Here is a 12079-nt window from a genome sequence, read left to right as displayed (position 1 = left end):
GCAAAGTGTCAACCACGAGAGCGTCAGAAACAAGCTGTTTACACAGTGCTGAGACATTATCACTAAAAGTGCAACTTGTTGGCAAATAGTTGCCTTACATCAGATGCCAACAATATTAGCTTTCAGTTGTGTATGTGTAGACCTGATGAATGTAAGACGTATCCATCCTACTTTGAGCTCTCCTTTGTTTTCCATCAAATTCTGACAAAAACATCCAGTTATTTAGGAGAAAAAACACAAAAATATGCAAATGTAACAAAAACAGCCACCTACTGCAGCCTTCTCCATGTAATGTCAATGTAATGTGACCTTTTTCAAAGGGAGAAGGCATAGCCTCCACTGACATTTGAATGTTGATAGAAATGTTTTCTCAGCATAGCCACCTTTTATGGCAGGATGTGGTGGAGAATCTCATCACACCCACAACAGAAACTACCTTGTGATTTTTAATGTGACACTAGAGATAATCATGAGATGATAAAGTAAACTGGAGAATGTTTTGCTTTTCTTTCCATGTGCTAAAACTGAAACAACAGCTTAGCTTATCTGGAAACAGGGGGAAAACAGCTAGCCTGGCTCTGCCCAAAGTGGAAAATACTGACTTAAACCATCTCTGGATTTATTCTGCACAAAAACAGAAATGTAAAATGGGCAACCTCTGTATCTTTTTTTAATTTCCCTCCTGTCTCACTACTTCTTCTTCTCGTCTTTGTGCGTTAATGAAAAAAAGCAAAGTAACTGCAGATGCATAAAGCTTTAAAAATTTCATCTCTCATGGATGTGTCTTCGCCTAATTTATGCAGGTGCAAGCGGTGCACCGAAGAACAAGCGCCATACATGTTCTCAGTACTGTGTTCTTGCATACAGTCGTACCTTCGTCTTGCTCTCCAAATAATCATCAAGTTGTGGCTCAGAACTTGTCCGTCGCACCAGACCACTCTTCTAGAAGTAGCACTGCTGTCACTCTGGACTGACATAGTCGTTGTGCGTCATATTGCAAGTGACTCAAAAGACACAGTGTCCAGAGCATCCGGACTGAGGCACACCCATAGAAATCCAAATGGAATCGCCTTAGAAAACTACTTCAGATCAATCAGGATACAATCTAAATCTGCCAACACAATGTATTTGGGCTGGCAGTCTGAACAAGGCCTAACTCTGAACAAGAAAGTGCAGGCCTTTTTTCTAATGTCATTTATTCAAAGGTTCTAATAAAACTGCTCCTGTAACTTAACCACTCCAAAAAAAGCCATTACAAGGCACAAAGATCTCATTACATCACCAAGCTGATGCTCCGTTTTTGCTGAGTAGTTTATATATGGCACACACACACACACACACACACACACACACACACACACACACACACACACAGCCTCACTCTGTTCTCATGATAAATGAGAATAATGCACAGGTCACATCACAGTTTCCTCAGTCTTTTTTCAAGGGGTCACCTCATCACTGCAGCCCCTTCCAGGGACTATATAGGGAGCTGATGAGTGGTGGAGATCCTCCTGAGTCTTGCAGAGTGGATATGCATTCACTTTAGCTTTTTAAATATTTATTTAAAGCATCTTGATTTGGTGGTAAAGATGCTTTTCTCAGCAGCCCGCTGTCTCGTCCTCCTACTCCTCCTGAACTTCGTCGATGCTGGTGAGTTGCTGACTGCTTCACTGAATACGGTAATGGGTTGACTCAGATTCTCATGGCTCAGAGTTTGATTTTATCTACTTTTCTATAATTTGACAGTTTGATAATATAAAGATTTGAAGTGATTTACCCATATCAGGATCTGAATGAAATCAAATATGACAAGGTGATCAAGTAATATTTCATTCTTTGCTCATCGTTGCAGAAAGAGTTTATTTATGCTCGCTACTGTCAAATTTGAGCTGGAGGAAAAAACAAGGCTGATGCTGGCGGTGACAGTGAATCCCTTGAGAAGTTATTGTTTGATCTTGACTGGTCCTGAAATAGATCACAGATTTTGTAGGTTGAGTTTTAAGTATTTTTGTCAGCCATCACATCAGTGACATCAACATAAACCCCTCTGTGAAACATGAGCAGATTTGTTCAGGTGTTTTTAAAAATCAAATGGCTGATAGAGCCACACAGCAGGCTTTTTAAAGCAGGTTGCATCCTTAGGTCAGGATTAAGTCTGGTGTTTCTCAAAAACAGCCTGAGCAATTACACAGAACATGACTGTGCATAATCGTCGTTCCCTCTTTTGTCCGATTCTTGGTTTCTGTTTTTAATGTCAGGACGGCTTCTGACGAAAATCAAGGAGCGTGTGCGTCATCTCCAGCTGCAAAGAGCCAAGCAGCACCTCCTGACACACGCAGCCAGCGGTCGTCAGCCTCTCCAACGTGTGAAGGAGGGCAGGATTCACCAGAAGCTGGACCACTTCAACCGACAAGACGTTAGCACCTTCCCTCAGGTAGAGAGAGATCAAATAATGTTTTACATTTCAAAGTCTGGTATTGATCTATCCAGTGTGAGTGCATTGAGCAAGGCCTGACATAGACATGAGACATAAAAAGAAAATGCACACACAGTTTTTGTAATCTCGTCATAACCTACACTAAGGCAATACTTTATTTTAAGCATCCAGTTAGATGCCATGGTGTTATTTCTGAGAAAAAGAAAAAAAAAATCAATACAATTGCAAATGAATACATCTTGATCAATCTTTTTTACAGAAAATTGATGTGTTCACACAAAAAGTACATAGTACTCAGTATGCTAACACACAAATTAATCGAAATTTCAAAATATTTGTTTTTATTTACTAGATATAACTGTTACATTAAATGTAATACTGTAATTACTTTTATGAAATCAGATAACATTAGTAACAATTAGCAGTACAAGAAGTATTGGTTCTCTAGTTCTATATTGATTTGTCTGTTAATTGACAGATATCTTGTATAATTATGGACGTTTTCTGAACACAATCGTTGAATAAATGTGTTTCAATCAACTTTCCAGCCATGTATTTCACAAGCTAGCAATTTTCCTGTGAAGACTCCACTTGACTCCACTCCGGCTGTGCTGATGATGGCCCACTTTTTCATAATGCGATGTGCCGGGAAGCTTGTTAACTTTGCTGTTTTATGTCACTGTTACTTTTTGTTAGTGTTGGTGTACTGTATGTTCAAAATATCCTGGTTTATATTGGTAATTGTCATTTTTGGTTCTGGTTTATAGTTTGTACCATTAGTGTGAAGTTCATGTCACATTTCTTGACTCCAAGTGTTAATCAGCCCCATGATGACAGCTGCTTGTCTTCAGAATTGAAATCTGTTGAAGAATGAACATATTTTAGAATTGCTGCTTGCAGCAGTAGTTCTCAGCTGGTCCATGCAGACTTTTCTGATAAACCAACATTGACTGATATACTGTTATAATTATAAATCTCACCTGAAGTTTTAAGAATTTTTGTGTGCGTGTGCCTTTTTTTAAGGTGTAAATCAATTCTTTTATGAGTCGTTCATCATTTTATTGCATTAAATATTAATTGCATATACACGTTTTTAAATTTAACAATAAAAAACAACTAGTAACAGCACTCTTCTGCAATTTTAACATGGATTATTTGTATTGATCATATTTAAAGGTAATTTAATTCTTTTTACATATGCAAATAAATTATGAAAAGCCAAAAAATAAACAAGAGCTCATATAAAATTAAAGCTAAAACTGTATTTTGATTATAGAAAATTACTTTTTAAAAAAAAAAAATGAGACTGTTATTTACTCCAGCTGCTGGAATGTTCAATGTTTATCCAGTGCAACAAAGCTAATAGGCTACATCAGCAGTCTTGCTGGCTTAAATCAGAAAACATAGCTGCAGCTGTCCTACTGAACTGTGCTGCTGTAGAGCAAAACTCTGAAGACTCGAGCGAAACTGAACAAATTCCACCTCCCCACCTCCACCAGGCACAGACAAGATGACATTTCCAAACAGCATTACAACGTTCAGCTCCTTCAGCTCTCGCTGCCATTTGAGGCTGCCAATGTGCAAATGTGTCCACTGCAGCATTAAATTAAGGATTTACTTGCACCAAGACTATGAATGTGCTGCCAGTTTGGGTGAACCTGAATAAAACATTTCTTTAGTTCTTCTCTCTGCCTGTCTTTCTTCCAGAGGTTCTTTGTGAACGAGGCGTACTGGCAGTCGCCTGATGGACCCGTGTTCCTCTTCATCGGGGGAGAAGGGCCCATATATGAGTTTGATGTTCTGGCAGGTACAGTAGGATGCAGCGCATGTCCTCACCTGTCTTCACACACTTTCAAACAGCAGATTGGTTCAAACGGAATAGAGAAAATGCCTGAATGAACAAAGGAAGTGTCTGACACACCATCACAGATTTAGAAATGAAAAATGGAAACAGTGAGTGAAGCATCATATTATGTGTCAGTAAGATGACACTTTGTAAACATATTTTTCACCTTTCACTCTGTCAGAACCAAATATCAAATCTCACACCATCTGCATCGCCCTCACATCCTATTTCTTGTTTGTTTCTTGAATTTCAATACAGGCTTTCTTCACAGTTTTCAGCTGGGAATAGTGCTTCATGCTTATTCATGCCATTTCTGTCTTTGCAAAATTTCTAGCCTGCAGTACAAGGTTTATGTCAAGGAAAATCAAATAGATACACTCTGAAATCACTTTATGTAATACGTCATGTCAGTCACAGTCAGAATATCTATAAAGATTATTTGCAACAGTTTTTTGTCTGTCCTAATGGGAAAATATGACTTTTACATACCTGTAGGAGGTTTGCAAGTGTTGTGCATCATCATCCTATTATACATTTGACCTCCTTTAAAATATGTGATCCCCTCATTGAGTTGTTTTTCTTGTATAATAAGAGACAACACCATTTTCGAGCACTAGTCAATTTTGAGATTTTTGTTTTATTTTGTTTCCATAACTTTTTCAGAATAGTGAAAAGAATGTTGACAATACACATTCAGGTGATTTTCCTTAGTTCAGATACAGTTCTAGTCCAGTTCTGGACATTCATGCAAATTAGCAAATGTTTAATTAGATAGCTTCATTTACACATTTAAACATAAAATATCAGAAATTCTACTAAATATGAAGAGTTACTGACTTAACGTCATCAACTGGGGAAATTTTATGATGATAAAAAAAATGGGTTGGTAAAAATTTCAACTAGTGAAACTTCTACCAACCCATTTTTTAAAAAAATATATGGAATTTTACAATACATAACTTTAAAGGCCGTTTTCTCACACAGGGATTACACACATGCCCAGGGCCTCCTTGCCACTAGGGGGCCTGGACAGAGGAGAAAGAACATCAACTTCCTACATCAAAACATGTTTAACATATAAAGTAGTTTACAATATTTAAAAAAAATATATAACAATCTGAAAAATATCTCAGATCTAAAACTCTTTTTCAGTGTTTATACATATTTTAATTTATTTTTTTCTACATATAAACAACATTAACTTCAGTGTTCTGGAAAAAGTATTCTAGTGGTCCACCTCATCAAAGTTTTCCATTTAAATATCTAAATCTAATTGAGTAAAGACACAAATTAAAATGAAATGTAAAATGCATTTAAGTGTAGCTTAATATATGATATAGAGATATAATCTTCCTACAAATACAATACTCACTAATTACATATAATACCGAAATATAAATAGCTAAAATATATACATAATTAAATCAGTATATTAATAATCCTGTGGCAGTTAAGTAATTTTGCTTGTTTACCAAATATAAAAATGTGTTTGTAAGGGGGCCCCCGAAAAAGTATAGTCTACCCAATGTAATCTATCCCTGCTCTAGTTTAACACAGAAATCTTCAGCAGCATTTAGATAGAAACTTTCCAGTTTGCTCCGATCTATATTCTAAGGTTTGCACAGATTCATGTGTCATTCATAGCTGGATTCATAAAGCATTTTATACATAAAAACATGGTGAAGATTGACTTTTTCTTATGCTCTTGACATTATTTTCTGTTTTATGGGTTGATAAAAAAAAAATATTAAAAATTCCCTATGTAAAAACCTTTGACTCTCAACAAAATGAAACAAGAATTCTAAACCTGGTTTTGCCCAATGTTCAGATATCTGCCGTGGAAATGTAGGCAAATTAAATGGGAAAGTTTCATGGTAATATCTATGCGTTACAATTTTTACTATATTCACCTGTAGTGTCTTAGACCTTCCTACCACACTGAATCTTATCTGCTCTGACCTTGTTTTCCCAGGTCACCATGTTGACATGGCTGAACAGCACGGGGCTCTGCTATTGGCCCTGGAGCATCGTTTCTATGGCAACAGCATCAACCCTGACGGCCTGGAAACAGAGAACCTGGAAGACCTGAGCAGCCAGCAGGCGTAAGTGTTGTGTGTGTGTGTGTGTGTATGCATGTGTACATATGGTTGTAAATGTATATCTTTCACCCTGTTTTTCACCCCACTTCCTCATCTCATGTATGTGCATGTGTCTGTTTTTACATTTATGTTCATTTACTCTTTCCTCCTTCTTTCTGTCATTTTACGACAGGTCAAGGTCATATAGGGGTGGCCAGTGACCAAACACTTGCATCAGCCAATCAGATTCAAGTATCTTTCCTGACCTTGCCTTGACACAACTCATAGCAATGACACTATTTTGCTACTTTAAAATGTAGAGCAAATAAAAAATATTCTGTCCCAGGGAACCTGACGATATTTTCCAGGACAGTCGATCAAAAATAAGGACATTCAAGGGAAATCCATGACAGGTTTCCACCTTATTGAACATGTGAATGTGTTTACCTCTGTCTCTTTCTCTCCCACACTCATTTATTTTCTTTGTCTAGGCAAGTGTGAGAAAGCTATTATGTTTTTGTGTCCATGCATGAGTCTCTCTCTATTTACATTTGTCTGTATGTCTATGCATGTATCTACAATGTGTGTCCTGTGTGTCAGGTGAAAGACTGTAGTGTGCAAAGGTTTGTCAAAAATGTTTAAATAGAGTTTTTGTGTTTGTGTCCAGGCTTTCTGACTTAGCTGTATTCCATCAGTACATCAGCCAAAGCTTCAATCTAAGCCACAGGAACACCTGGATCAGCTTTGGAGGCTCATACTCGGGAGCTCTGTCCGCCTGGTTCAGAGGAAAGGTGCAGGACTGGATCCATATGAATGTCACCTCGTAAAATTTGATTCTAAATAATAAAAAAAGCACTTTAGTTGAGGTCAGGTAAAGATCTTTTTAGTTTGTGAAATCGTCAATTTAATCTATAGGATTCATTTTGTATAAGGTACGGGAAAAATCATGATTTTGGTTAAATGTTAATGAAAAAATCAGTTTGTGAAATAGTCCAGCAATTGATTTTATAGGATTCGGGTACATGGACACATGGACATTTTACATTTGAACATTTCACGAAAAAAAAAAGGAAAATTTGTCCCACCGTATACAAATACTATAGAACAAACTGTGTGCCTATTTAATCAACTTCACAAATAAACATTAGACATTTTATATGAATACAACATCCTATATCTTAATTCATTTTTTTGCTCTTGTCACTGCTCTGTCTCCTGTGTCTGTTCCTCCTACTGCAGTTTCCTCACCTGGTGTATGGAGCTGTGGCCTCCTCTGCTCCTGTCAAGGCCAAACTGGACTTCTCTGCCTACAGCAATGTAAACTGGCACAGGGCTGTAGCCGGGATTTTGAAAATACTGATACCAAATGTTCCCCAGTGCAACTCAACCTTGTATCGAAGAATGTTTTGGCTAGCTTCCATTGAAATCTTAGAATTACATTAAAAACAGTTATTTCTTTTTTATTATTATTTATCTTTGTTGGAAACGGTCACATTTGTGTAAGTCTAAAAAGAATCAGTCTTAAAAACCCTAATTATGTCATGACAGTGTATTCACAGCCCTGCATATTACACATGCACAATTGCTAATTATCACTAATTAGTCTAGTGATGTACACATCCCGTAAATAACCATATTCTCACTCCCACATCTGTGATATCCTCTGTTTCAGACTGTTGGCCTGAGTCTAATGAATGAAGCAGTTGGTGGCTCAGAAAAGGTGTGAAGGCAGCCACCTGCCTGCGTATCATATCACAGGCATTCAATTCCCGTCTGTCATGTGTTAAATTCAGCCTCATCCTCTTCCTGTAGTGTCTGGCTGCTGTGCGGGAAGCCTTCGCTGTTGTGGAAGCAGCACTGATGGGTGGCAATGTCAGCCAGGTGGCCGTGGACTTTGGCTGTTGTCAGATCCCCAAGGAGCTCGATGATAAGGTGACAGCTTTCGGGGAACACTTGGGTGGTTACTATTACACTGTTAGGAAGTTTTTTATATGCTGGACAAGACAAAGCTGAACTTAAATCACTGTTTTTAATGGCCACAGTAGGGGAGAATTAGACTAGGGTTGTTCAGCTGGTTGTAATCGGCAACCTCCACTAGATGCCACTAAATCCTACGCAATGGACCTGTAATTACTTCTTTTGTTGATATGAGCAGTCATGTTCCAAATGTGCTCCTTTGAACTATTTTAAACTTTATGGTACTTTAACACTATGTAAAAACATATATTGTTATTAAATATGCTTTTAACTCTTAAATCTTGCTTTTTGCCATTTCAAGCATCTACTTTCATTTTAAATGTACCCTTGGTTAGGGTAAAACCAGTGTTCTCATTTCATCTCATTTTACTCTTTTTCTCCTAATTCTTCCCCCTTCTTTGTTTAGTCTTTTTTTTCAGGTCAGGTGCAGAATCAGTGGTGCTGTGTGGAAAATATGCCTTGTACTATATATTTCTATTTCAGATTGAGCTGATGCAAAACTTGGCCGACATCTTCATGGGAGCAGTGCAGTACAATGAGGAAGGGGTGCTCATGTCTGTTAATGAAATCTGTGGTGTCATGACCAATAGAAGTGAGGCACGTGAGGATGAGATGGAGGCTTACAACCGCCTCGTTAAACTCGCACAGGTATGGAAAACACACTGACAAGGATGACCCCCTGTAGTTTTCCCTTTTCATGCATGTCATAACCACAAGATGTCAGTGTTGAGCCATTTCCATGAACTCCTCACAAGACACAGGCTTGTTGTCCCCCTACAGTGACAATGAAAAGGTGCAACCATGTGAGATTTCTATTGCCAGCAGAATTATGCAGCCGGGGACCTAAAGGGCAGGTGTTTTCTTTGTTTTGTGTTTTTGTTTGTGCGATCTACAGATCTACCATTCCACCAGTGAGGAACCATGTCTGGACATCTCCCATGAGAAATCAGTGAAGGATCTGATGGATACGTCCCTCCACTCAGGCAGGAGAGTAGAGAGACAGTGGACCTACCAGACCTGCACCGAGTTTGGCTTCTGTACTACACACACACACACACACAGACAGCGACATGCATTTATTCAACCATCATTCTTGCTATGTTCTGACACCCTTTCTTGTTTCTTGTGTGTGTGTGTGTGTGTGTGTGTGTGTGTGTGTGTGTGTGTGTGTGTGTGTGTGTGTGTGTGTGTGTGTGTGTGTAGACCAAACTTGTGAGGATGTCACTTGTCCATTCTCCGGGATGGTGACCCTGCAGGTCCACACTGAAGTGTGTTCCATGCTGTTTGGCATTTCCCAGCATTCCCTGCCTGGACGCATTGCCTTCACTAACACTTATTATGGAGGAGACAGCCCATCCACACACAGGGTCCTCTATGTCAATGGTGAGACTGGCTTTACTAGAGACAGACCACCTAACCCTAACCACTACTAATGACTGAACCTGGGGGTAAAATTAAAGGAACAGTGACGCGAGGGATTGGAAAAACAAAGGTTTAGGATTTTATTGCACATTTAAGGATCAGTGTCGTCATTGCCACAGGTGGAATTGACCCTTGGAAGGAGCTGTCAGTGGTGCAGGGCAGGACTGACGAGGGAGAAGAAGCAGAAACCATTTTCATTGAGGACACTGCTCACTGTGCTGATATGTCGAGTGAAAGAATCACAGACCGCTGCTCGCTCAAGAAAGCCAAACAGGTACTGTATGTATGCCTCAATTACATCATTATGTAATCTGTAACATAGCAGCATAGAGAAGTATTCAGATTGTTTGATTAAAAAGTAAAAAGTCTACAAATCTATCTATATCAGCCTTAAAAACCACATGTCAGAAGGTAGCACCATGTCCAAACACATATACACATGTATTTAGCCTCATACATCGATCATATTTCATAGCTGCTTAGTAGACAGTTACACATTTATGTGGTTGCATCATTATAAAATAAAATCAGGTGTTTGTGTTTGGTGATTTTTGAAACATTATGTTTCATCTTTCTGCCTCTCAGGAGATTGAGAAACATGTGGCCAGCTGGCTGAAGACTGCTGCCCAGGAGAAAACAGCCTGATCAGATCACATTATAACCTGATCAGCTCTTATCACTGTTCCCTGGAACTGATAAGAAGCAGTTAATAAGCTGGTGTGTCTCGCTCTGCTTCATCATCATCTCCCCCATCTCCCTCCTTCTTCCCCTTAAGAGATTTTTGTCTTGTGCCTTTGCAGATATGTGTCCTATTTTAAAGTTACCATTAATTTTGGAGTTCAGAAACAGCGTCTTTTTTCATGCTCCTCTTCCCGTGCTGTCTTTATTGTGGGCTACATACTGCATTTCTTAGTTATCTTTATATTTGATATTTATGGAGAATTTCAAGGTTTACATCTACTGAGCTCATGAGTGTCTGTGTTTCTACAAAAAAACAATGATTTAATAGCTGTTTCTATATGTTGGCTATTGTGTGTGGCAAGTAAAATAAAATGTTATGGTTTGATGGGTTGTTTTTTTACAATATTCATCTGTTGCCATAACCTGGTAGCATCACTAGGGTGCGATGTTGCTACATGTGTGTCAAATTCATTTCCTTGTCCTCAATCTATGTGAAACAGCAGGGAATCAAAACTCAGAGAACTGTTGTCACGTTGGTAATTATCTGCTTTTGATGGAAGGCCACAAATGTCTTAATTGTGAACAATTAGCACAGATTGATTTATATCATCATATGACATTGGTTCATGAGATAGTGTCGTGTCATAGAGTGTCTGCAGATGTGTGCAGTCGTGTTTGTAACAGTGAGAGAAATCGTGTAGAGATGGAGAGTATTTTTTGTGATGAAGGTGAGGAAGCACCAGTTGTCCCAAGGCCATCTGTTTCTGTGTGTGTGTGTGTGTGTGTGTGTGTGTGTGTGTGTGTGTGTGTGTGTGTGTGTGTGAGACCCTCTCAGTCGGGGGTCAAAAGTGGGAGGTCATGACCCCGCTGACCCCGTGGGAGTGGAGATCATCAATCAACTAGGGGCTGGACAGAGCAGCAGGAGGGGACACACACACAAACACACACACACACACACATGCATACTGTAACACATACACTCTGCAAATATACCATGGGAAACAAATAAATGTTGCATTAAATACATCAAAAGCACATATGAATCCAAATAGTTTGATGAAACAAAAATGTATCTTGGATCGTGGAAAGCTGATAACATCCAGATATCAAACCTGTTTTTAATGTTGCAGCCCCCCAACACACACACACACACACACACACACACACACACACAATTACATGCTGAAAGGCCCCTCAGACATTTGCTTCGGGCCAAATAGCTGTGTGTGTGTGTGTGTGTGTGTGTGTGTTTTGTTTGATAGCATACAAGCTTTCTTATTCATGGAACACTCACAGATGCTATCACACACCTCAGCACAGAGACCAAGCTTCAAAGGTGGAAAGAAAGTGAGTAAATCTGAGGCACTTTTTCACTGCAGTGCTCTCTAACATCTCCTCATCTCTTTGCTATTGCAAACAAGCACACCCGCAAATAAACACACACACACACACATTTACACACACTCCGAGAGCCACTATCAGGGTTATCAGCCAGCACTTGCAGAGCGACAGGGCATGCTTTTTCTCTCTCCTCCTCCTCCTCCTCCTCCTCCTCCAGCCTGTCCTGTTGATCAATGAGGAAGTTCTTGGGCCTCAACTATTAATCAGAGCCTATCGGCTATCTGTCTGCAGAAC

At 39.1% G+C, this 12079-nt stretch overlaps 1 protein-coding gene across 1 annotated transcript; it reads left to right on the top strand.

Annotated features, from left to right (window-relative positions):
- Nucleotides 1-1592: 1592 nt before the first annotated feature.
- prss16 (serine protease 16) lies at nt 1593-10408 on the top strand. The gene is made up of 13 exons (XM_073495365.1): nt 1593-1653; nt 2262-2437; nt 4148-4247; nt 6259-6388; nt 7032-7155; nt 7604-7681; nt 8037-8084; nt 8177-8296; nt 8825-8989; nt 9237-9378; nt 9545-9724; nt 9883-10037; nt 10349-10408. The coding sequence occupies exons 1-13, from the start codon at nt 1593-1595 to the stop codon at nt 10406-10408; spliced, it is 1539 nt and encodes a 512-aa protein (XP_073351466.1).
- Nucleotides 10409-12079: the final 1671 nt, after the last annotated feature.

This window comes from Pagrus major, chromosome 2 (assembly GCF_040436345.1).
Source record: "Pagrus major chromosome 2, Pma_NU_1.0".
In the NCBI taxonomy this organism is placed as follows: Eukaryota; Metazoa; Chordata; class Actinopteri; order Spariformes; family Sparidae; genus Pagrus; species Pagrus major.
This window is presented reverse-complemented; position numbering and strand designations above follow the sequence as displayed.

Bases quoted from the DNA above. Each gene is read 5' to 3' on its own strand.
- prss16 (XM_073495365.1), top strand. From the start codon at position 1,593: ATGCTTTTCTCAGCAGCCCGCTGTCTCGTCCTCCTACTCCTCCTGAAC. The intron at 2,438-4,147 runs GTAGAGAGAGAT...TCTTTCTTCCAG, and splicing joins ACGTTAGCACCTTCCCTCAG to AGGTTCTTTGTGAACGAGGC. The intron at 8,990-9,236 runs GTATGGAAAACA...TGCGATCTACAG, and splicing joins GCCTCGTTAAACTCGCACAG to ATCTACCATTCCACCAGTGA.